Source organism: Eulemur rufifrons, chromosome 15 (genome assembly GCF_041146395.1).
Source record: "Eulemur rufifrons isolate Redbay chromosome 15, OSU_ERuf_1, whole genome shotgun sequence".
Lineage (NCBI taxonomy): Eukaryota > Metazoa > Chordata > Mammalia > Primates > Lemuridae > Eulemur > Eulemur rufifrons.
In genome coordinates, this window is record NC_090997.1 from 34,207,466 (window position 1) to 34,234,448 (window position 26,983).

At 36.9% G+C, this 26,983-nt stretch overlaps 1 protein-coding gene across 5 annotated transcripts in view; it reads left to right on the forward strand.

Annotated features, from left to right (window-relative positions):
- The window catches only part of KCNQ5 (potassium voltage-gated channel subfamily Q member 5), a 508,163-nt gene that overhangs the window by 322,079 nt on the left and 159,101 nt on the right, over nucleotides 1-26,983 (forward strand). For all 5 annotated transcript variants that reach the window (XM_069487726.1, XM_069487729.1, XM_069487730.1 and 2 more), the window contains exon 2: nucleotides 18,293-18,383. In XM_069487726.1, coding sequence (XP_069343827.1) covers nucleotides 18,293-18,383 — 91 coding nt within the window. The remainder of the gene's footprint in view (nucleotides 1-18,292; nucleotides 18,384-26,983) is intronic.

Consider the following 26,983-nt stretch of genomic DNA (forward strand, 5'->3'; position numbering starts at 1 on the left):
ATGATGCTTCTTGATCCCAATTTTAGAAATATGGAATACTGAAATCTTTCCCTAGAACTTCACCATTCCCATCTAAGATCTCAGAAATCCTGCAACAAAAAAACTTTGTTACTGTCATTGAACCCAGAACTGCTTAAATATACTTGACAGAGCAATTTCTTTTTAAGGCAGACTTATAAAAATCTCTTGGGATAGTGGTGTTCTATGGAAAACAATTTGGGGAATGCTAAATTAGAGAACCATGTGAGACATTTCATTATTAACATTTGAGTGTACACTCAAAATGCTGAAAGTGTAGAGAAGAGACAGATCGTTATGATCGAGGCTGGTCAACAGAAGAACCTCCAAAGTGGTTGAACTTTAAAAGAAATAAAAGCGCATTTGAGAAAAGCCGAGCACTGGGATGAAGATGGGGACACTCAGATTCTATCTCCCAAATTGTTGACATTGATTATTTGGGGCAGGGGGGAAGAATGCAAACAATGATTACTAGGGACTTTGACTTTCTAAGTTATACATTTCTGTATTATTTATGTGCTTGTTTTTACAGTAAGTGTGGCTTACTCTTATAATTAAGAGATTTTTTAAAAATAATAATAATTAGATATTTTCCTAAAGCTCACTAAAGTTTACCTATTAGATTAACTAATGCTGTGTAGAGCTCTTTACTTCCATAATTATACAGATACATATGTAATGTTTACAAACATAAAGATGTACAAATACAGTATCTTGGCCAAAAGTAAGTTGAAGCATCAAGGTCAACCTGCATTGTAAACTTGGACAGCACCTGTTGTTTGTTCCTCTTTCAAGTGTGGCTGACTTCAGAGATGAGAATAAACAATGTGGTCTCTTACTAAGTTTCCCTTTTGGCTAGTCACCCAGTCGGTATGTGATGACTTTGTACCTGAAACTAAGGAGTTGAGGAGTAAGCTGAGAATAGCCGACTTGAGTTTCCTAACTACAGTTTGGCTCCTGTAAGAACCTTTTGGTTGCTCCTCAGTTTCAGTGTGTTCATTTTTTAAAGTATATATTATTTTTAAAGTGGCAAATTGAGGTATTACTTAATAGATAAGCTTCTTACACTCAAAACACAACGTATGGTTTTAAAAATATAACCAAGTTTGAAAGTAATTGAACTGATAATCCCTTAGACAAAGGAGGTGTTTTATAAATATTGTTGTCAGCTTAGAAAGCCATCTTTTCCTTCATCTCTTTAAGATTTTTTGAATCTGGGAAGAAGATATACGTGAACTTTGTGTTTGGTGTACATAAATATATATACATTTATACACAACTATGTGTAAGTATAATACAGGTATAAAATGTAAGGTTGGACCATGTAAAATTGCTGAAATTCAATTGTTTCTGACCTACAATAATTGCAATTTCCTATAGTTGAACCTAATAGTTTAGCTCAGTCATTAGTTAGTGGTCTGTTTGCCAACTGTGTTGGAGTGATATGTCATTGACTTTCATCTCATTCCCAAGTTAGGCCTGAGTTCCCTTCATCTTGCCTCCACCACTTATGTATCAATCTGCTCTGTTTCTTGTTGTCTCCTAGAGATTACTGGACAGGCTGATTGCTTATAGCAATGCTTCTATGCTAATCCATTTCCTGACTGGCAAATTCTCAGACATCTTGAAGGTCAAAGAAAGTCTGTGTTGAGTTCAGTACCATATACAGAGAATTAGTCAACTATTGTTGCTCTTTCCCTATTATCTGTCCCTATTTCTATTACTTTTTATCTCATCTAAGAGTATCTAGACACTCCCAGAAATTCAGATACCTGAGAGAGTCTGTCTGGATGACAACCTCTGATTGTCTGATGTCGCTTCTGAACTGCTTGTAGGAGGCCTAAGGCCTGCAGGGACAAATGCTATCAAAAACAATACTCCTCTCATAATTCAAACATGTTTATTACGGTTTTTTTTTTTCCTATATTTCATTCTTCGTTGCCCACCACTATGATTACAGATCAAAATAACTACGAGCTTCAGTGGATTAAGTATCTAAACCTTGATGTTACTGGTCAATAGTTTGATTACCACCATGTGTGTATTACATTTCCACGTGTATACAAAGGTGACACAATAATCTGTAAGTTGCGATGGGTTTTTTCCCACTTGCAATTTTAGCAATGCCAATCTAATTACCCAGTTGAGAAGAATTAGGCATTATAGGAGGTGGTAAATACGCTCTAGTGAGTTTTATGGTAGACATTTTTTTAGTAGTAACAAGAACAATCACTTCTGATGGCTTTTCAATGGTGTCAAAGTCTGCACTTCCTTTCTAGCTACTGGTAAAGAAATTCTGTAACCATAACATCTGTCACGGCCCTACCTCTGCAAACTTCTGTCAATCTGAATGAAGTCTACCAGTCCAGAAAGCCGGTTTTCAGATTCTTCCTCTGAGAAATCTAATGTAGAAACAGACAAGGTCTTATAAGGAGTTACCTTTTCTGTTTACTAGTAAACAGATGAATATCTACTTATCATTAAATATAGCATTTAACCAATACAAGTCAACAAATAATTATTGAGTTGCTTCTTTATATAAGATCGTGGTGGTTAATACTGGTGCCTAGTAGGTGTTCAATAAACATTTCTTATATTAAATTTAGAGTAAGACAAAGGCCTGCTTTCAGGGACTTTATAATCCTCTCACAAGAATACCATGCATTTGTAGGATGCTTTCATTTCATCACCTACATAACCAAATCCTATCAACACACAGCCAGTATTAGACTTCATTTTACAAATGAAGAAATTGAAGCTGAGAGGAGATAGGAGATTTTTCCATGGGTTCCAAGCTAAGAAGTAGGGAAGCTAAACTCAACTCCAGGCCTTCTAATGCTTAACCCAATGCTAGTTCCATCAAATCTCCCTGGCTCTCACTATATAAAACTGAAAAGGAGCTTGGCTAAGAGAAGAAAACAATAGCCATTCATTCATTCATTCACTGATGCTTCAAATGGGTAGAAAAACTAGTCCCACTGTCTGGAACATATGGCCCTCTCTTAATAGTTTATTGATCATAGGTTACTGGTTACTGTAGTCATATCATATTGACAGTGCTATAAATCTAATTAGTAAAAAGAAAAATTTAAAACTTTAGCATCATAAAAAATCTCTGTACCTTCCTCTCAATTTTCCTATGAACCTAAAACTATTCTTTAAAAAAAAAGTCTTTAAAAAAACAAACAAACCTTGGGATCAACAGTACTTTTTTAAAGATGCCATAGGCTTTTTTCTAAGCATTGAATGTTGGAGAGTTATTCTCAGAAGCATTAAAAACGTGTTTGTATGTATGTACATTAAAGCATTTGCATTTTTTTTTTACTGGAGGGAAAGGATTTTCTAGAAATCCTTTAAAAGACTGAATTATTATGGAAAATCATCTTGAAATTTGAGAACATTAAATTGCTTTGCTTCTCAAAGCTTCATGGGAAAAGGGAGATGCTCTGGAAAACTTTTCAAGCACTTAGAATTTTATAGTGATGTAAAAGTCATCTGACACCCATTACAGATAATAGTAGCTGATTAATTTCCTACTGCTTTTCTTTCAATTATGGTTTTATATCAAGCAACATTAAACAGAGAAGGCAAAGATCAAATACCCTTCAGATCAATTCACGCTCATTTTATCTAATACAAATGAAAAACTGGGAATAATAAAGAACAGAAATTGTTTTTCTCTTAGTTCTGTCACTTGCAAAATAGTATTGAGAACTTAGATCTGCCAAAGAAATTTCAAGATATGTGACGTCTCTTTGTCTGCATTTATCTGTCCTTTGGTTATTTTTGTATTTAGAGACAAAAAACATTCAGTGCTATACATAAATTTTTCCCATGTTTTAAATTTACATTTTAATGACAATCTTTAAATCTACAATAAATTCTGACATAAAAGTACACTCATGATGGGTCCTTTATGCAAAGACTTGAGTAGAAAGAGACATACACTGAAAATCTTTTGGGGGGAAAATTACCACTGTCTTGCCAGATGAGAATGGAAATCACGTTGTTGCCCTTTGTAATACTCTAGTTGGCAAACTATGGCTTGTGGACCAAATCTAGCTCACTGCCTGTTTTTATAAATAAAGTTTTATTATAACTATATTACTAGGATTACACTTATTCATTTACAGTCTATGACTGCTTTTGCAGTACAACTACAAAGCTGAGTAGCTGCAAGAGAGACAATATGGCTCATGAAACCTAAAATATTTACAAGCTTGTCCTTTACAGAAAAAGTTTGCCCACCTCTGCTGTATGTCTTTCTCCTTTCCCTTCCTCTCCTACAGATGGCAATAACTAGTGGGAAAAGACATAGTCTAGACTCTCTTATGGCAAAAAGTGAAAAATAATGCATTCTTTTTCTGGATTGTGCAGGTTATACTTCTTGGTCCCCACCAGCCTCTTGCATTTTGAAGGGCCCAGGAATCAGAAACCATTTCTGACTCTCTGATAGCATGGTCTTCCTGCCTCTACTCTCTGAATAGATGGAGAGACTTCAGAATATCCAAAAACAACTGAATTTTTACCTCATAGGGACAGGTTTATTTAGTGCATCTCTATCAGCTTACTGATTAGAAAACTGAGTTATGTTTCTGTTTAAAGATAGTAGAATGGGTTCCCATGAAACCTGAGAATTTAGGCAAAATATCCATACTAATAGCACTTTCTACTCTTCCATCTCCCATCACCATTTAATACGTTTTAGTTTCAAATATGCACCTGAAACAATAACAATAAATTTAAGTAAACATCTCGAATTTTCAGTGAAAGGTAAAATATTGCCCAGGCGTGAGGGCTCATGCTTGTAATCCTAGTACTCTGGGAGGCCAAGGTGGGAGGATGGCCTGAGCTCAGGAACTCAGGAGACCAGCCTGAGCAAGAGCGAGACCCCGTCTCTACTACAAATAGAAAAAATTAGCTAGATGCCATGGCAAGCACCTGTAGTCCCAGCCACTCCTCAGGCTGAGGCAGGAGGATTGCTAGGGCCCAGGAGTCTGAGGTTGCAGAGAGCTATAATGACACCAGTGCACTCTAGCCAGGGCAACAGAATGAGACTCTGTCTAAAAAAAAAAAAAAAAAAAGTTAAATATTATATTAGCTAGAGCCATATTTTGTTTCCCTTTCTCCCTCTGCCGCCCCCCAGTGTGTTCCTATCTACATGAAATCACCAACTTCAATGTTTTGGTCACACACACACACACACACACACACGCGCGCGCGCGCACACACAAACACACACACACACAAAAAGAATGCCTGATGCCAATCTATATAGCAGCAGCAAAAGAAAAACATACTCTTTTCCTTACTTATTGGGCCCTGGAGGAGTGTCTACAGTTTTTAAAGCTGCCTACGAATATATTTTTGGAAAGAGGAAGTATGTGTTGTCTAGTGTCTGTCCTTTGCTTGCCAACTTTTCTGGTCTATAAAATACTTCAGTGACTCCACGCACTGATGCTGGCTTTCAGCTTTCTTTCAACTCTGGTCACCAAGAGCAACAAGTGCCATTGTAGGTCAATCCCTAGAAAAACATCTATCTTCTATATTCCTTGGGCAGGTACTTTCATGTGTAGTAGTTTCAGAGTTTATGGTTATTACTCTCTGGAGACATCTGCCTGCTGGGTTTATTTTTTCCTGATGTTGTACCACATCATAAAGTCTACTGCCAAGCGTACTTTACTCAAGAAGATTTTGTTTTCTGCTATTTTAGTCACTTTACTACTTTATTTCTGTAAGAAAAATGGAGTAGAGAAAGTCAGTAGCAATTTCCCACTCCATAGGCCCCGTAGCATAACCTGACTCAATTTGGGTGCAAGTTCTTATTTTGTGACAGCTTTAAGGCACTCTCATGACAGAAGAAGTGATGATGGGTCCTTTTGTATATATGGGTAACAAAGAGTTGCAGAGATTTTCCATGAAGTGTGAATGCTTTCAGAAAACTTTTACAGGTTTTTTTAAAGCAAATGAATTATGTGGGTCTAATCCATTGAAAGTAACCAAATGCATAATTGATTTTTTGTTATCAAATATAATACTTAAAAATAGTTCTATTTTTGCAAGAAAAAATAACTTAAAGCCTATTTTATCCCCTCCTACTTGTGATCTCAATAATAATATTGAAATAAATGTACTCTAGAATTTCTATTTTTCATTTTCAGATAATATAATGGTTATCATCATATAGGCATAGGAAATTGCAGTGATTAAGTCATTATTTGCCTAATAAATGTACAACCTTTTTATGGAAAAATGATTCAGGCCAGACAACTGTTGTCAAACATCTTTTAATATATGTTTTCAACCTTTGCCATAGCTCAGTTTCTTGCATAAACAGACCCTTCCAAACAAAGCATGGAAAATTTAATACACAGAGATTCATATTATCAAAACTATTAGACTGGATTATTTTCCATGGTGTCAGCATTGAAATTAATTTCTTGAGAAGATGACTAAAAGGAACACTCATAGACTTTACAAACGTCTCTTCTTCACCCTAACAGATAACTTTTATTTCATTCATAGCTATAATTAGCACTTCTTCTGAGGTGGCCCTTTTCTTGGGGTGTGGATGAGCGAATTTTCTGTTCATTAGCATGGCAGCCTCAGTCAGCAGAGTCGTTAGTGGTCATTTTAATGATAACTTGGAATCTCTGCCTGGTCAATTTAACTGAGGCTCATTCCCACATACTGACTGCAGCCAAGCAGCTTCACAGTGCCGCTACCCGTTTATTTAGGGCAGCTTCAAATAGTTTCCCAGGAACTGGAGTCATGAGGGGTGAAACAGTGAGATCCAGCTCACCAAAGCTGCTGTGTGTCAAGAAGATACTGTGACTAGTCAACCCCGAGCACTTCATTGTACGCATTCAAACCCTGCACTTACATCATCATTCTTCAAGCACATTTACTTACACCAAGTCAGATTCTTTGAGCACTTAGGACTTTGCTGGGCGTTGTTTCATGTTTTACATTTGTAAATGTCTTTCTTGCTATAGAAGCAGAGATTTTAGTTGCTAAATTAATTTAATTCATTGTCCTAATTGTTACCCATGTTATTGAAAACATAAAAATTATGTAACAATTATGTGTCAATTTGCACTTTTAACTCAATTTAGAATTTATTTATTTGTTAAAACACAGATTCTCAGTTTGACGTTCTCTCATTGATCCTTACAACAACTGTAGAGAGGCAAGGGGGATGTGGAAAGGAGGCCCTGTGCATGGGGCAGGCAGAGTCTAAGCTCAGCTGGGACTGACTGACAGGAGACATGCTGACTGTGCCAGCAGGCGGGGGAAGCGGCACACAGTAGCGTTAAGTTTCATTATTACATCACATTACTATGTTACAGCATGATATTGTGCAGAAAATAGAAAGGAGTCAGGCCTGCCCAGAGGGACCACTCTGGAGGAATTGAGGAATTAATATTCTTATGCAGATCTTTAAAGACAGACAAAGGAGTTTGGATATGGCAGCAAGAGAAAGGAACCCTAAGTTTTAAAACAGGGAATTGGCATGATAAAAGCAGTCCCCTAGGGAGCAGTCCGGAAGGCTTATGCAGGCTGAATTCCAAATGCACCATGGCTTTGGCTCGATGGGCCATGGGATTTCACTTCTGAAATTCAATAAATGTCATCTTTTCCGTGAGACCTTCCCTGGCCACTCTGTCCAAACTTTCAACTCCCCCTACTTCTGTGTCCCATCCTCCTTTTCTGCTATTTTTTTTTTCCTTTCCTCCTTAGCAGTTATCATTCTCTCATATAGTACACATTTTATTTACTTACATCGTTTATGGCCCATCTCTCTCAGCATAATGTAAATTCTGTAAGGGGAGGGATGTTTGTCTATTTTATTCACAACTATACCTAGAACACTGCCTGGCCCAATGTGGTCCTTGAATAATACACGTTGCATGAATAAATGAATTGATTAGTACCTGCAGGAGGCCCTATTCTTGATACTGGAAATAAAGTGGTAAATCAGAGAGACAAGGTTCCTGCTCTTGTGGAGCACATGTTCTAAGAGGATACCAAAATAAACAAACAAATATGTAATTCTAAATGGTGCTGTTTTCTCAGAGGAAAATATAATAGGGTAACAAGACTATAAAATATCAAATAGAATGCTCTCCTGTTGCATGCATTGACTATAGGACATGACAGTAGGAAAGGCTGTTTTTGTTCTTCATTTTAAATTCATTATATCTGAACAATATACACTGGTTTTCAATCTCAGTTATTTTTCCTGGAAATGATGCAGAAACAGAGCTTGCAAAAGCAAGAACCCAACCATGATTGCTAAATTGCAGACCTGGTTCTATTTGGTAAGATCATTCAAGATCCATCCAGCCATCAGCTGTGTGTCCCATCTACTAGGATGAAAAGCTTGCTAGGACATGATCCATTCGATTCATTACAGACGGACTGAGTGCCTTCAACAAAGTCAGACTTGCAGGCACCCAGAGATGGGGCAACAATCGAGAAGAGTCTGGACTGTCCAACCCAAAGTCTCTTCTCAAGGAGGTTGTAAACACAGACTCTAAAAAACACAGACTAAAGTGGACAAAATAAGGAATCAGACACATGCCTAACAGGGATTTCACATTTCAGATTTAAGCAATAACCTTGAAATAAATGAGATTTAATATGTTTTTCACTCCAGGAAAAAAAAAAAAAAAGAAACATGGTTAGGAGTTAGGAAAACCATTTTTTTAATAACAGTAAAAACAAGAGGTTTGAAACTCTGGACAGAGACTTATCAGAGGAGCAAGAATGAAGTAACACAAAAAGAAACCAATCTTGTTCACCTAGAAATTTTTCAAAGAACTCAGATTTTTACTCTATAATTTTAAGTGTAGAAAAAATGGAAGGCATGTAACTGAGAATATATTTTTTTAATTTTAAAAACCATGATCATCAAGAATAATTTCAGATAAGGTAAAAGCCAGGTAAACTATAACGTGTACTCCCTCAACCCTAAGAAAAGTCTTCTTTTCTTAAAAACAAGAAAAAAGGAATAGAGAAGAAATAATCCTACTGTTAGGGGTCAATAGTGTTTCCCTAACACAGATAAATCAAAGCTATTTAAATCCTAATCTATTCTTTCTTTCCCATCCAAAAGCATGATTTTCAAACTAAAAGGGAATTTTTTTAAATGTGACTAAAAGAAAATAAAAAATATACGATGGGCAAATTGTTGGCCATTAATGAGTTCATATTTCTGGATCTAGATTTATGTTATAAGCCATCAAAGTATTTGTGGATGAAATTGAAGAACTTTTATTAACAAACTTTAATAAATTTTGAAAAAAAAGTAATGGGCTTCAGATGACCAGAGAGAAGAAGATACTCTGAGTGTCAAAAAAGAATTAAGTACGGGGGCCTGGACTTTCTATATTGATAAGCTCAATACCAATTCCTGAAATATTCCACATAGAATATTAAGCAAATGATTTATAATAAATTCAAAAGAACTATGATTACTAGAAAGTAACACAAGTTCAAGAGCAAAGAACATTAAATTATGCTTATTTCTTATTTCAATACATTTCCCAGCTTGCTGTATCAGGAGAATAGAGTAGATAAAAGGTCTTGATTTCAGCACAGCACTGGAAAGTGTTTTATATAACCGTGAGTAAAGAAAGAGAAATTCAGGCAGGGTGATAGTATTCTTGGGAGAATATGTACCTGATTAGAAGTCTCCAGAGACAAGCCACAGGGTTTGTAAGCAAACCCTGAAGACAAGTGTAGGACATGTGGAGGTTCTTGGAGGAGCGAGTCAGTAGTTCATGCTAGGAATAAATGAATCAAGATTAGCATAGTAATGTGTAAAAGTAACAAATATAAAGACTTTTCAGAAAATCAAGGGAGCAAAATCTATTCATTTTACTTTACTGTAAGTTAAATTTAAGCCAATGGAGTCATTTAGTTCTGTAAAAAGAATGCAACTTCAGGCTGCATTAATACCCCCATTTCAAGGAAAGAGTAATGACAGACAGAAACACTTTTATGTCACTTCAGTATTTAGTTGAGTATATCCTGAATACCTTGCATCATGCAGAAAAGATTTGAGACGGCTAACAAAATATATATAGTATGGTGGATAAAAATAAGCAAAGGTCTATCTTCCTGTGAAACTGAAACACTATTAGGACACAAACCATGCCTGAGTTCCTGGTGCCTGGTACAGTGCCTGTAAATATTTGTGACTGGTACAATATAGTGAAAGTAAAATAATGATAGAATAGTACAAAGAAGTCAGGAATGAAGTTAATCTACAAACATATACGCCAGAAGGATCTGGGCCATTATTAACATGAGTCAGAAATGCACCTCTGAGCCTCCTAGCAGCCAAGGCAAGAAAATAAATATGTTAAAAGATCACTGTCTACAAAAACTAAAACATCATCTTTTTTTTCCAGAAGCAACATGGATTTTTCTTGCAATAAAATCCTGAGAGAAATTTCTCACAGAATGCCTCATTGAGCAAATATAATGTGAAGTACTGAGAAACTTTAAAAATATAGTAAGTTGGTTGAATGCTTTTTACTCCTTCGCAAGGAAATAGCAGAAAATCAAGCACAGTTTAATGAAAGTAATTACTTTACGGACCAAAGTAGTGGGGTCCAGGTACACGGGTTGTCGGTGGTCAGGTTTGCTCCGGGCCCTGTGGTGTGGTAGGAAAGGTACAAGAAAATAAGTGACGACTGCATATCCTTGAGACAGTCCTTTTTGAAACCAAGCTTTTGCAATGAGCTGGGCAGTGGAAAGTTTGAACTTGGATTCCCTGGCAAGAATCACAGTGCAGATATTTTATGCTGGTGATTAAATGCCAATTCTTTTGTTTACACTGGGGGGGAAGGATGGGTCTGAGTCTCAGTGGGAAGGATGCAATAACCAACTGGGTAAACTTAAAGGACAGTGACAAGGAGAGCAGCAGATCTAGGCATTGTTTCATATGCAAAGCAGACAATGAATTGGGGTTGGTATGTTGAATCTGCAGACCGACAGGCAGGTCGGAATAAAAACCAACCTCAAATATCTGATGAGCTGTCTTAAGGAGAAAGGAGCACATGTTCTCTGTGGTCCAGAGCCTGACCCAGGACCATCAGTAGAGCTGTCTGTGACAGGGCTATACTGTCTTAAAATGGTGGCAGGGTCCTAGATGCTGGGAAGATTCAAAGAGAAACTGCATAGCCATCTGTAAGTGATGTTTCAAAAGTAAACCCTGTCCTGAGAGGGAGACAGAATCAGAAATCCCTCTAGCCACATGGATTCCCTGATCCTGGGGTGTGAATGCAGGCAGAGCATGCCCTATGTCTGTGTTTACACAAAGTCCAGTGACTGCTCTGAGGGAAGCCTCTGGAACTGCTGATGGGCTCTCTTGCCTTGTCCTAGCTCATTTACATTAACCATAGTCCTCTCAAGAGACACTCTAAGCAAACAGAAACCACTATTTCCCATATCCTCTGATTTCCTCTTAACGCCACACGCATGTAAAAGGCAACATTTCATTTTTTAAAAAATGTTAGCTGACGACCCTATTTTTAAAACTTCACAGAGACTACCATGATAGTATTTATTGACTAGGATCTTTGTTAATATTTAAGGTTTATTGCACTGGAAAAGCAGAATCAGGCAGTGTTTTAATCTAATATTCCAAATCACCTTTAAAGATACCAAAAATGTCGTATTTAATTTTTATTGCTTTGTAATGGAAGCTGGGGCATGATGTGAATAGATTTCAGGTGCAAAATGCACTTCTCTTATGGAAAAATTATTTATAAAGGACATTTTACGAAGTACCGGGTTTAGAAAGAAAGGGAAATTTAGGATGCTGGAAGAAGAAGAAAAATGGCTCCAGCCCTTCCCTCTGATGATGAGGTTTTGATTTCATTAGATGTCTTGTCCTCCAGGCAAGTGCCGTGTCGGCTAGCAGGTCATCTGCAGTCACCAATGCCAGCATGAGTACTCCAATTATCATAATTCATGATATGCTCGCAAGGTCGTCCATCAAATGTAGTGAAGAGCATACTTTATCAAAGCAATACTTTAAAATGTATGAAAAGTCAGAGGCAGAGTTGAATTTCCTTTGGAAGTTATTTCTGAAGAATTTTTTTTTTTTTAAGATTCTATATCCCCTTCCTATTAACATCTTTTATCTTAATCCCATGATTCCATTCCATTTAAAACATTTAAGATCTCCCCTCCCCCAAGGTTTTCTTGATAAGAATAAGTGACTTACATGGACCATTATACCATGCAAAAGCTTATAGTCTGCCAAAATGCTTGCAGAGACCACCTTTGGGTAGAAATGTGTGGTTGCTTTGCTTAGCAAAGCTCACACTGTGGATTTGCCTATTTCACCAAACTAAGCTCAGTGAGATGTCTACTTTAAACATCTGCTCCAGCTCTCCTTTCTTCTTTGCATCATTCACAATTGTTTGTGAGTGCCTGGGGGTCGTGTATTTGTGTAACTTGCCATAGTTCATTCAGCAGATCTTTTCTGAATGCTTTATTTCCACATCACTTTAATTCTTGCTAAATAAATCCGCATTCGATGTGCAAGCTTTAGAAGCCGGACATCACCTGTTCCACAAGCACCCATGAGATTCCCAAGTCAAGCTTTCTGTCAAATTAAATCTGACAAATTGATTCTTAATTAACCCACAAGAAAAGTTAATGATAGTTTTCTCGAGTAAATATAAAGGCCTTTAAACTGGTAACATTTTTTTCATAAATTATCTTCTTCTCCTCTTACAATAATCAGTGCCTTCCTTTCAAAGAAGAAATTTTGGATAAAAGATGTGGATAGAAATGAATTTCCTAAGAAACAAAATATAGATGATTGCTTCAGACAAAATAAAGGCCAGTAGCTGTTACAGAACAATTTTGAAGGGATATGCATCTTATGATACCTCAGGATTAATGTATAAAAGAAAAAAATCTATATTTTAAAAGCTCATCCTGAAATATAACTGAGTAAGTGGGTGACAGGTGCCAAAATAGGCCTTCTCCCAGTGCCCAGCCCCCGCCTTCCTAATCCTCAACCACAGGCGTCTGCAGTTTTTTAGGAGCCACAGACCCTCAGCAGTCTGGTGATGACTATGATCCATTCCTCAAATGGGATTGCAAAAGGAAAAAATTACGTTGAAATGCTACTGTTAAAAATTAAACAAATTTGTGATATGATAATGTATATTCTTCTTTTTAATACATTAAAATCAATGCCTAGCAGTGGGTCTAATAACTACCATAATCTTGAAATAATGATGAACAAAATTAGTATTCAGGATGAAACACTTATGGTTTTATCTACAACTATAAGATGAGGTTTAAAAATAGCTATAATTTCTATGAGTGACAAAGTCACAAGAATTGCTAATACCATCATGATTTGTTGCCATGGTTTGTGAAAAATAAAAAAAGTAAAAAAATTTCCCCTCCATGTTCACAACCCCCTAAATTCTATCTACAGATCCCTTGGAGGTCCATGGGCGCAGATTAAAATCCCCTAAATGTTGTGACTCTTGCCACTGGTCCCACTTGTGTTCAACCGATAGAGAGGTGCAGTGGGGGAACAGTCAGTTGTCAGCACGCATACGTGTGCGCAGGACCCTCAGAAGCAGACATGTCAGCAGAGCCACCCACAAACCCCACCAGGGCACCATGTCACTGCCAACAAGCCCAACGTCCAAACACTGTCACCTCAGAGGGGTCACTCTGTGTAAAGTTCAGTGCTTTCTCCAGCTAGAAAGTCTGTCTCTGGCAATGCTAACAAGAGCTAATTCATACCAGAATGTGTTCACTGTTCACCTTGATTCATTTGCCAAGATCAGAAAAATGGTTTTCCAATGTCCTTTATGCTTATTTACCAAAACCTTATATGCCTGATCTGCGCTGTCCTCAGGATAATATGTTCCATGCATTTACTTTTGGGGGAAAAAAGTTCTTCCACATCTCCAAATAGAATTCATGCCCAAGATTTAGATTCACATTTGCACATGGATGTCTAAAACTGGATGTATCATCTTCTTCCCAAATTCAGTTTCTCCTCCTGACTTTTTGACCTTTTGCTTCCTGACTTATTAGGAACATCACCAGTAACTATGTGTGGCCACCTCAGACTTTACAGCCACCTCACCCTTTCCCAGACTCCACTCCCCAACCTACAGCAGCCCTCCATGTCTGCCTCTCTCTTCCATTCTCATTTCTACTGTTAGTTTACAACCAACTTGGATCACTCTTACCCTTGCCCCCGTCTCTCACCACTCAGATCCATCCCACACACACTGCTGCCAACTTCATTGTCCCAGAAGGCACCTCTGGTGACATTAATACTCTGTTCAAAAATTTTCAGTGGCTCTCCGTTGTCTACTGAACTAAATACAGACCCTGCCCTACAAGCTTCTCCTCAACATGGCCCCAGACTCCCAATTCAGCTGCCTATTTTACCCTGTACTGCAAACTTTGATAATGTTTGTTTTGTGAAACAGGGAACAAATATTTTGTCTTATTTATTAAATATTTTCTGACTTGCTGCCTTTCTCATATTGTACTATCCTTCTGGAATATAATTCTCCAGAAACTTCTCTTGTTGAAACCTTACCCTTCCTTCAAAAACTCTCTCAAGCACCACAATTTTTTTTTTCTGCGTCTTATTTTTTTTTATTTCAGCACATTATGGGGATACAAAAGTTTAGGTTATGTATATTGCCCTTGCCTCCCCTCCCCGCTCCCGAGTCAGAGCTTCAAGCGTGTCCATCCCCTAGACGGTGCACATCGCACTCATTATGTATGTATACACCCATCCCCTGCCCCCACCCACATCTGCTCGACACCTGATTAATGTTATTCCTAAATGTGCTCTTAGGTGATGATCAGTGAAACCAATTTGATGGTGAGTACATGTGGAAGCACCACCTTTTTAAAAAGGAACTTTCTTGATGTGCTCTGATGTTTCCAACTAATAGAACCACTCCCCACTTTCAGCCTCTGTAGCATTTTTCTTATCACTCATCTGCCTCTATCTTCCATTATGATCCAAGATGCTCAGCTTGCTCACCTCAGTAGATTTTTAATTCCTAAGGGAAGGGATTGCTTTAATTTATCCTTGGACCTGTGGTAGTGCTTACAGAGTGTTTTTCACACTAGGTATTCAATACATGTTTTCAGTTGAATTGAAATGATTCCAATGCAAAGAATGGATTTGCAGGAATGGCTTGCATTCCATTTCTCATGTGTAGCAGAATAAACTAGCTAGTGGGTGTTCACTAACTCTCATTTATTGATTAATTAGTAAATTCTAGTGATGTTGTGCTTGCATTTGGCCTTCACCCACACAGTCTCATGGACTAAAGCACTCTTTCTCCCCAACCATTGTCCCAACTAATTCCTGCTGGGCCTTCAGGGTTCAGTCTGGTCAGTATTTTCTCCAGGAAGTCTTCCCTACCCCCAGGTCTGGCTTCAACATATGCAGCTGCATGGAGCCCCACACTTACAAAGGTGCCACAGTTCGTTTCATGCTTTGTTGTCACTGTCTTGAAAGCCTTCATTTTTTTTTTTAACATAGGGCCCACATTTTCATTTTGCACTGGACTCCACAAATTCGGCAGCCAGTCCCGCCTAATCCCTCCTCCTCCATATGCTCCAGTCATTCCCTGTATTTTCCTGATCATTGTAATCATCATTCAGAATTTCAATTTTCTGTTTACCTCTATTTATTTCTCTGTATGCCTCGATAGACTTTAAACTCTGTGGAGGCAAAAAAAAAAAAAAAAAAAAGAAAGAGAGAGAGAAGAATTAATCCTGTTTTTGTTATATCCCTGCAGCTCAGCCTAGCATTATATACTTAATCAACATTTGCTGATTGGATAAATGGATGAATGGTTGAGTGAATGAATGAATGAATAAAGGGATGATAAGCTAATGAATGTATTTACCCATCCGTAGCCCCTTGGCAGCAGAGCAATGGATGTCTCTGGCTGGTAGTCTTCAGATGGTCCCCTGTAGCAATGACAGAATGCTGGTACAGAAACTACTCTTTTATAAAGGACAGTGATATTAGCTCAAAGAAGAAAATGGGAAAAGTAGAGAGACGAAGAAAAAAGCTTACGCAGCATTTAAATATTAATGAAGAAGGCACTAGCAAAAAGATCTGCTTTGAAAACAAACATAGAGATCATGAAGCTACCATTAGAATCCTCTTGGAGGAATAAGGTATCTTAGTGATTAAATAATCCCCTGCTTGCTTTTCCTAATGTTTTCTGGTAAGCAGGACTTGGGGGCGAGGGCATATCCGAATAATGGCCACTCACCAGAGGGGAATATCTGTCACTGTTAGTTGATGCCACAGCATCCTCCCAACTACCTTAGTGATCCCTGAATTTTACTTTCTCCTTGGTAGTTTGAAGGTCAGTGAGTGGACTGGATTTTGACCACTAGTTTACAAATTTCAGTCCATCAGGGCCAATTTAAAGTCTAATCCAAAGTACCCTGAATCATCAAATGCATGAATCAAGAGTTGGTAAGTCATTATTAACATTGTGTCCTAGGGTTTTTTCACTAGTAGACTCCTTCCCCTGGGAGACTTCTATTAATGATCTTTGGAATGGCAACTACTTCCCTCTCAATTTGAGGAAATAGAGAAGTATCCCCAAAAGTCTCCCTGAGTCAAGAATATTACTGCCATTCCCATCGATTCAAGCTCATTCAGTAACACTGTGTGGAGGCTTAGACTACACAGACAGTGCTTGGGCTGCTACTTGGATGAGTTACAACATGTTCTTCATTCTTGGTTTTCATATTTGTAAAATGGGGATAATAATATTTCTGCTCCATAAATTTGTGAGGCTAATATGGTATGTAAAGGGGGCTTAGCACAGTGCCCAGCTTATAGGAAACCTTCTCTGAATGGTAGTAATTATTATCAGCATACAGAACATGAGCAGTTATGAACTACCACTCCAGTTCTGTGTTGGGGTAGATATAAAGAAATAAAGAATAGATGATATCACTCATGAGTCAACAAACTTTTTCTCTAAAAGGCCAGATAGTAAATATTTTAGTCCTGTGGGCCATACTGCCTCTGTTGCAACTACTCAGTTCTGTAGATAAAGCAAGAAAGCAGCCATAGACAATACATACATGAATGAGTGTGGCTGTGTGCCAATAAAACTTTATTTACAAAAACAGGCATTAGGGGCCAGATTTGTTCCACAGGCATAATTAGTCAATCACTGGCTATTGGTCCTTGGGAGCTTCTAATCCAGTGTAGTAGAAAGACTTGTAAGACTTTTTAAGGGGAAGCCAAGAGGAAGCAGGGACTAACTTCACTGCCATACAGAGGAACACAGAAACTGGTGTTTTAAGGGTGCTTATCATGAATTTCCCAGTGATGAGTAAAAGTGAAAAATGTGGCCTAGAGCAAATAGCTCGGTGGTTTTTGTTTTGTTTGTTTTAATCTTGCACTTCAAGATAAGTTACTTCAACTTTGAAACAGAGCCTTCTCTTACGTTAGACATTTTCCTTGGCAACTCAGCTCCCCCCTGATCCTGGAAGTTCCTTATTTCTAGGAATAAAAATGTCTGTAGGTTGATTAGGTAGAAAATGCCTGCTCCTGACTTCTGCTCCCTATCATTATACATGAATAGACATAGCTGAAGGGTCATTTCTCTAGCAGTTTGATTGGAAAGAAATGAAAAATGCATGGATAGCAGAGGAAATCATCCACTTCCTTTTCTATTCTTGCTATTAATATAAAGAAATGACAAATGAGAATCCATGAGCAATATCAGACTCTGGAAATGAGCCAGTGGCTTGTAACAACCACTTAGAACACCTGATGGTTTACCGAAGCTGCCAAACACAGGGCAGATTCTGCTTCTTTGAAAGAAGGGTGGCTACAACATGTGCTTCCAGCATAGGAGAGCAAGAACACACTTTCTGGGCCTTTCTCAGGATCTCTACTTGGAAAAGAGGTTGTATGGGAAATTCACAGATTCTTAGAAGTGAACATTTAAATGCAGCATGCCACACATACAAGCCCACAAATGCAACCTTCTCTTCGTCCATAAAGTTGCAAAGGAGTCCCATTTGCACTGTATATCATATTGCATTTTGATATTCAAAATGCCTAGTACCTTCCAGGGTCTTTATGATTTAATCTATGCCAGTTCTAATGGGTCTCCTACTTTATTCATTAGAAACAAGAAGTTAAGTCTGTTAATGATAAGGCAAAGTTCTTATCAGATTTCTCTTTTTTGTTATTGTTTTACAGTTTTCTCCTTGTCTTTGGTTGCTTGATTTTGTCAGTGTTTTCTACCATCCCTGAGCACACAAAACTGGCCTCAAGTTGCCTCTTGATTCTGGTAAGTAAAAACTATGAACAAGAATGTACATAAAGTTTATATAATATAAGAACTGTCTACATTTATGCTATGCATCTTATCCCACAAAAAGTTCTGTCTAAAAAAAAAAAAGAATGACTGTGAAATATAAAAGTTTCAAAGATCACTGAAACATTTGTCCACCACTTTAACCTTTAGTGAATCCTCAGGAATATATGGAAATATTCGGGATTGCTACAACATAGCAATATCTTGTGTTATACATACTCATACATCATAAATAGAAGGCAATATTTGGAAGCAGTTGTAAGTATGTGTACCTATGTTAATAAACAAATTATAAGAAGAATCAATATCCATGAGGGCTCTCATTATATTGCTAAAGGCCATAGGGTAGAGAGCATTTTCCAATAACTGCAATTTGGCAGCAGCTAGGTATAATTGGCCAAGAACTATGAGCATATGGCACCTCATAAGAAAATAGAAGTCTCCTTCATGCTCTTTTCAACCAACAGACTACATTATGAGTTTTGCTGCTAATGTGGTTACCTGGTGAGCAATTCTGCAGTTTGCTCTGTTTCCATTATGCTGTCAATCCTTAACCACAGAGAATTGCTCAATTCACTTTAAAATGGAAAAAGACCCCAAGATATTTTAGTCTGAATTATTCTAGGCTTTTTATGATCCTATACTTTCTATTACAACTAAACTATAGCACCGTATACTCAAATCACATCTGATTGAAAGTTTGGTTCATTTACAACCATTTTGACCCATTCAGTCCAAAATTATCAGATTTGACAGTCTCGGAACTGTCTGGATGAAGTATCAACTGGAACAACTCACTTTTTCTGTAAAGCCTAGTGGAATACATAGGAAGCAGGGTGGGAGGAGGAGGCAGAAATGGAGGAAGATTGTTTATGTGCTGTAATAAGCAGAGATTGGTTATGTTGCAACAGTAAGCACTCAATATGAAAAAATTGTTATTACCATAAAGGTGGAAACTGAAAGATTTCAACTCACATAACCTGAGAGGAGGGCAGATGCTTTTCCTACTTTTGCTTTCAGGTGGCTAGTTTGTACTTGAGGTTGCCAAGACATCATCAAGTCTTTCAGTCCAATATCAGGGAGAAATCATGTTTGAGTCTGGAACACATCTATCCCAATTTGTATTCTATACAAATTGTGTCCCTGCAATATATTGCTAATATTAAGGTTACTGTTTCAAAACCCAAAGTAGAGCACAGATAGCCCAAAGAGCACATCAGGGATTCGTTCCATTTACAAGCTCTCCATTTGGGTAGCAACTGGGCTTTTAGCTTTGTCCACTCCTTTAATAACAACAAATGATTTGAGCCCAAGGTCTAAGGCACAGCTGGCTTTTAGGTGCACATACAGAACTACAATCAGGAATTTTAGACTGAAAATATTAACATAAATCTGATTTTTAGACTTAGGAACATGAAAAACTGCATCAACTGCATGACCAATGATATGCATTAGGAATAATTCAATCATTAGGAATCCCATTAAAAGGTTTCTTTCATAACCAGGTCAAGAATCCAAACTGTTAGGTTTATATCCTCCAAATCTCTGAAATATTAATTCAGTCATAGCTAATCAGTTTCTAAATAGTCCAAGAAACCCATGTAATTACAAAGCCCAAAACTGATTAGTATCTTTACTTTCAAAACCTGTTAAGCAGTGAACAATTGATCAGTTTAGTAACTAGAGTGCATTTTAGTGGGGAAAAAAATGTAGATGTCGGTCTCAAATGCCGTCGAATTTAGCAAAGTGGAAAGCAGTCCCTCTGTGCAAATGAGGCCTTTGTTTTGAGCAATGGGGTTAGTGCTACAGACAGATCTCAGAAAGCTGCTGCTATTTGGTTTTCTCTAGGGAGAAGGTTTGTTAATTCTATCTTTGTGCTACAGTCATACATTGTCAAGGTGTATTCTTAAAACCTACCTAAAGATATTCAGACTCTGTCACAGAGTTAAGATTTACTGATGTTATTCTTCAACAATGTTTTTTACAAAAACTGCATTTTATGTGGACAAAAAATTCAAATATAAGTCTTTGTTTTTCTTCTTTTTCTTTAGTTAGCAATTAATAAATTGGGAAAGCATGCATATTTTAATTATTTTTTACAATGAGTTAACGGAGTTTAATCAGTTGTAGAATATTAAGAAAATCTATGAGAAATCTTAATGATTTAAGGAATCTCTTATTTATTATCTTTTAACATGTATGCTTGAGATAGTTAATCTGATTTCAAAGCCTGTCTGTCCTCTGAACATCTAATCAAACAGAATTAATAGAACACAATTCTGAATAGCAGTGTTTTTAGTTCCCAAGATGGAACATATTTAAAGAATTACCACCCAAATAGTAATAGGAATGGCTTTTAAAATGTTTGCAAAATTTACAATAAAGTCAATTTTGTACACTTTTGGTGTACAAATATACCACCAGAAGAGTAAATTTAGAATTATTTATAAATCATACATCACAAATAACTCTGTCCCTTTGGAGGTTTTTTAAACATTTTAAAATATGTTCAGAGAGTTCCTATAATTCTATTTCTGTGCAAGTAAAAGGTACCCACTCTTCTCACAGGGAGCATGCTACAGGCATACCTGGCTCATAGACAGAGCCCTCTTTGACACTCACTCTTTTCCACCTGATTGTTCCCTTGAGGGCACCAGTATTAAAGAGGCCATTGCTTTGGACATGTGCTTACCTCCTGGGGCCCCCATGAAGACTTCTGCTCTCCATCCCACACCCCAAAGGGAAGGCTCACCTCCTTCCCATCCAGAATTACACTCCCAATACTATTAATACTTGTAAACTTGTAACTTCAAAAACTCACCTCCATTTTACATACCAGATGAATACCTGTTAACTTGCTTGTTTATTCTTTTCAGTTGTGTGAACTGAGGTTTCATGTTATAAACCAATTTCTATTATTTTGTCCCCACTAAGCAGTGGAGCATAGACTTAAGAGTGTGATAGCAACTGTAGCCAGGCACCATGAGTTCAAATTTCACTTCTGCCACTTTTTACCTGTGTATTTTTGGAAAATCAATTCTCTGTACCTCAGTTTTCTCATGTGTTAAAAATGGATAGGAGGATTCTGGGAAGATGGCAGAGTAGGAAGCACCAGGAATCTGTCTGCCCACCTAGGCAACAATTGCACTGGCAGAATCTGATGTGACTATTTTAGAACTCTGAAATCTACTAAATGCTTGCAAATTCCAGGGGAAGACTTGGATGGCACATTGCAGTTAATTTTGGTCATTCCAGAATAAAATGAATAAATTTGTTTAAAAATTAGAAGGTAAGGGGATTTCCAGAAAAAAAAAAATTTTTTTTTTTGGTCAATTTCAGCTCTTAGCACAGTAGCAGCTACCCATCTCCCACTCCCAGCTCCATGGCAGGCAGTTGTGCACATGTTCCAGGAGGGACCTGAACACAGCTTGCAGGAGCCAGGGTGGGCAAAAAGGACCCTATCCTCCAAATTGTAAAGATCTGTCTTCTGACAGCTGATTGCTGCTTCTGATCATAGAGGTGCAGACAGAAAGATGGCAGCCATTGTTGTTGCAACTTACCTCATTGTTGTAAGCCCCTCCCCCACAACCTGAAGTGACTTCCAGGAAATTAAAATGGCCGTTCCCCCTCCCTTCATTATTCTTTTTCCCTTTTTTGGAATACAGTGTATAAAGATTTAATTATGTGACATCAGTAACCAAGAGGGGTAGGGAAGGAGATGTAAAGGAGCAGAGTTTTTGAATGTTATTGAAGTTAAGCTGGTATAAATTCAAATTAGAGTGTTATAACTTTAGGATGTTGATGTAATCCCCATGGTAACCACAAAGAAAATAGCTATAGAACATGCACAAAAGGAAATGAGGAAGGAGTTTAGGCTTTTCACTACAGAAAATCAACTAAGCACAAAAGAAGGCTGTAATGCAAGCAATGAGGGACAAAAAAGCCATAAACTATATGTAAAACAAATAGCAGAATGACAAAAGTATGTCCCTCCTTGTCTAACCACTTTAAACGTGCATGGATAAAAGTTTCTAATCAAAAGACAGAGATTGGCAGAGTGGATAAAAACACATGATTCAACTATGTATATGCTCAGTACAAGAGACTCACTTTAGGTCCAAAGACACAAATATGTTGAAAGTAAAAGGGTGGAAAAATATTACATGCAAATAGTAAGCAAAAGAGAGCAGGTATGGGTATATTATAATAACACAAAACATACTTTAAATCAAAAAAGGTTATAAGAGACATAGAAGGACATTATATATTCATAAAAGGTCCAACACAAAAAGAAGATATAACAATTATAAACATTTATGCACCTAATAACAGATCATCAAAATATACAAAGCAAAAACTGACAGAATTAGAGGGAGAAATAGACAGAGCTACAATAATAGCTGGAGACTTCAATACCCTGCTCTCAATAATGGACAGAACAACTGGACAGAAGATAAGTAAGAAAACAGAAGGCATAACAGAATAAACAAACTAGATCTAACAGACGTATTCAGAATACTCTGCCCAACAATAACAGCATGTACATTATTCTCAAGTGCACATGGAACATTTTCCAGGACCCATTATATGCTCACCCACAAATTAAGTCTCAGTAGATTTTAAAAGATGGATACCACACAAAGTATCTTCTCCAACCACAATAGGATGAAGTTAAAAATCAACAACAAATAAAACTGGAATATTCACAAATTTATGGAAATTAAGCAACATGCTCTTAACCAATGGATCAAATAAGAGATCAAAGGGAAATTAGAAAATACTTAGAGATGAATGAAAACAAAAGCACAACCTACCAAAACTTATGGAACACAATGGAAGCAGTGCTAAGGGGGAAATTTACTATTCCCCCCTTAGCACTGCTATTATGCTATTATTAGCTATGTCAGCTATTAATGCTCACATTAAAAAACAAGAAAGATCTGAAATACCCTAATTTCACAACTTAAGGAACTAGAAAAAGAAGAACAAACTAAACTGAAAGCTAAGCCAGGCGCAGTGGCTCATGCCTGTAATCCTAGCACTCTGGGAGGCCAAAGCAGGAAGATCACTTGAGGTCAGGAGTTCAAGACCGGCCTGAGCAAGAATGAGACCCCCCTCTCTTACTAAAAATAGAAAAAATAAGCCACTCACAGTGGCATGCACCTGTAGTCCCAGCCACTCGAGAAGCTGAGGCAGGAGGGTCGCTTGAGTTCAGGGGTTTGAGGTTGCTGTGAGCTAGGCTGATGCCACAGCACCCTAGCCCAGGCAACAGAGTGACACTCTGTCTCAAAAAATAAATTAATAAACAAATAAACTCAAAGCTAGCAGAAAGAAGGAAATAATAAAGATTAGAGCATAGATAAATAAAATAGAGAATAGAAAAGCAGTAAAGAAAATCAGTGAACCCAAAAGTTGCTCCTTGGAGAAGCTCAACAAAATTGACACACCTTTATCTAGATGGGCTAAGAAAAAAATGAGAAGGCTGAAATTAAGAAAATCAGAAATGACAGTGGGACATTGCTACCAATTCTACAGAAATAAAAAAGATTGCAAAAGAGTACTATGAACAACTGTATGTCAACAAATTGGAAACCTAGATGAAATGGACAAATTCATAGAAACACAAAACCCATAGAGACTAATCACAAAGAAATTAAAAATCTGAACAGACCTATAACTAGTAGGGAGATTGAATCAGTAATCAAAAGTCTTCCGACAAAGAAAAGCCTGGGACCTGATGGCTTCACTGGTGCATTCTAACAAATATTTAAAGAACTAATACCAATTCTTTCAAAACTTTTCAAAAACATTTAAGAGGAAAGAACACTTTCTAACAGATTCTGTGAAGCCAGCATTACCTTGATGCCAAAGCCAAAGACACTTCAAGAAAAGAAAACTACAACAATATCCTTTATGAACATTTATGTAAAGATCATCAACAAAGTACTGGTAAACCAAATTCAGCAGCATGTTAAAAGTATGATACATCATGACCACATGATATTTATTCATGCAATGGAAGGATCAAAAACCAATCAGTAATACACCACATTGACAGAATGAAGGGAAAAAGGCACATTATCATCTCAATGCAGAAAAGATATTTGACAAAACAACACTCTTTCTTGATAAACAAACAAACAAACAAACACTCAACAAACCAGGACTAGAAGGAAACTAGCTGAACATAATAAAAGCCATGTACGAAAAACCCACAGCCAACATCATATTCAATGGTGAAAGACTAAATACTTTTTCTCTAAGATCAGGAAGAAGGCAAGGATGCCTGCTTTTGCCCCTCCTATTCAACATATAGTACTGGAAGGTCTAGCTAGAGCACTTAGGCAAGTAAAAGAAATAAAAAGCATTGAAATTGAAAATGAAGAAGTAAAATGATCTCTGTTTACTGATAATATGATCTTACCTGTAGAAAAACCCAAAGATTTCACACACAAAAAAACTGTAAGCGATAATAAATGAATTCACCAAAGTAGCAGGATACAAAGTCAACATACAAAAATGACTTGCATTTCTATACACTAACAATGAAGAATTTGGAAAGGAAATTATGAAAACAATTCCATTTTATAATTTCCTAACAATTTACATGCTTAGGAATTAACCAAGGAGGGGAAGCACTTGTACAATGAAAGCTACAAAATATTGCTGAAATTGAATAAGACATAAATAAATGGAAACACATCCCATGTCCATGATGTGAAGATTTAATTTTGTTAAAATGTCAATACTACAGATCCCCATCAAAATCCCAATGATGTTTCTTGTAGAAATAGAAAAAAATCCATTCTAAAATATATATGGAATTTCAGGGGATTCTAAATTGCCAAAACAATTTTGAAAAAGAACAAAGCTGGAAGACTCAAAACAATTTCTGATTTCACCATTTACTACAAAGCTATAGTAGTCAAAACAGTGTGGTACTGATATAAAGACAGACATGTAGACCAATGGAATACACAGAATAGAAAATCCAGAAATAAAACCTTGAGTACACGGTCAAATGATTTTTGACAAGGGTGCCAAGACCATTTAATGGGGACAGTGCAGTCTTTTTAACAAATAGTGATGGAAAAATTGGATATCCACATGCAAAAGAATGAAGTTGGATCCATACCTAATACTATACACAAAAAATAACTCAAAATGAATGAAAGACCTGAATGTAAGACCTAAAATTGTAAAATTCTTTGAAGAAAACACAGGGCAAAATCTTCATGGCATTGGATTTGGCAATGCTTTCTTTGCTATGACACCAAAGCAACAAAAGGCAACAAAAGAAAAAAATAGACAAATTGGACTTCATAAAAATTTTTAAATCTTGTGAAAACATTCTCAACATCACTAATCATTAGGGAAGTGCAAATCAAAGCTACAATGAGATACCACCTCATGCCCATTAGATGCCTACTATCAAAAAAAAAAAAAAAACAGAAAATAACAAATGTTAGTGAATCTTAATGAAGATGTAGAGAACTTGGAACCTTTGTTCACGATTGGTGGAATGTGAAATAGTACGGCCACCATGGAAAACAGTATGGCTTCTTTTTCTTCAAAAAATTAAAAATATAATTACCATATGATGCAGCAATTCTGCAGCTGGGTACATACCCAGAAGAATTAAAAGAAGGGTCTCAAAGAGATATTTGTACAGCCATGTTCATAGCAGCATTAACATAGTAGGTAACGCATGGAAGTAACTCAAGTGTCCACTGATGGGTGAACGGATAAGTGAAATGTATATACATAAGAAGGAATATTATTCAATGTTCAAACGGAAGGAAATTCTGACATATGTCCTAACCTGGATTAACCTTGAGAGCATTATGCTAAGTGAAATAAGCCAGTCACGAAAAGAAAAATATTGTATGATTCCACTTATATGAGATACTTAAAGTAGTCAAAACACCATAGAGACAAAGTAGAATAGTGGCTGCCAGGGCCTGGGGGGATTAGGGAATGGGGAGTTATTGTTTAATAGATATAGTGTTTGTCTTACAAGATGAAAAGGATTATGGAGATGAATGGTGGTGATGGTTATATAACATTACGAATGTATTTAATAATACCACTGAACTATACTTTGAAATGGTTAAGGTGTAAATTTTATGGTAAGTGTATTTTGCCACAATAAAAAAATTGAGAAAAAAAATCTTTAAAAAGTTAAATGAAATTAAAAATTCCAAAAAAAGTATATAATAATGTACCCTACTTCATAAGGCTATTGCAAAGATTAAATACATTCAAGTGCCTAGGCCTGGGCGCAGCATGGAGAAAGCTCTTGAAAAGCTAACAAGTATTATAATATCACTGGCTCTTCCATATATAATAGAGGCCTAATAGGGACACAAGTACAGGTGAACTGTGGAATATCTGAAAATGCTACAATTGAGAAAATAATATTATACTTCTATAATAGAAACAAGTATCTTTGTAAGAGTTTTCTCACCGCAACCAAACACTGTTAATTACGGCAGCTTTCTACACAAACATGTTCATCTAACTAAAAGTGAGTCAGTCGTACACATTCAGCGTGCAGCATGTGCTCACAATAA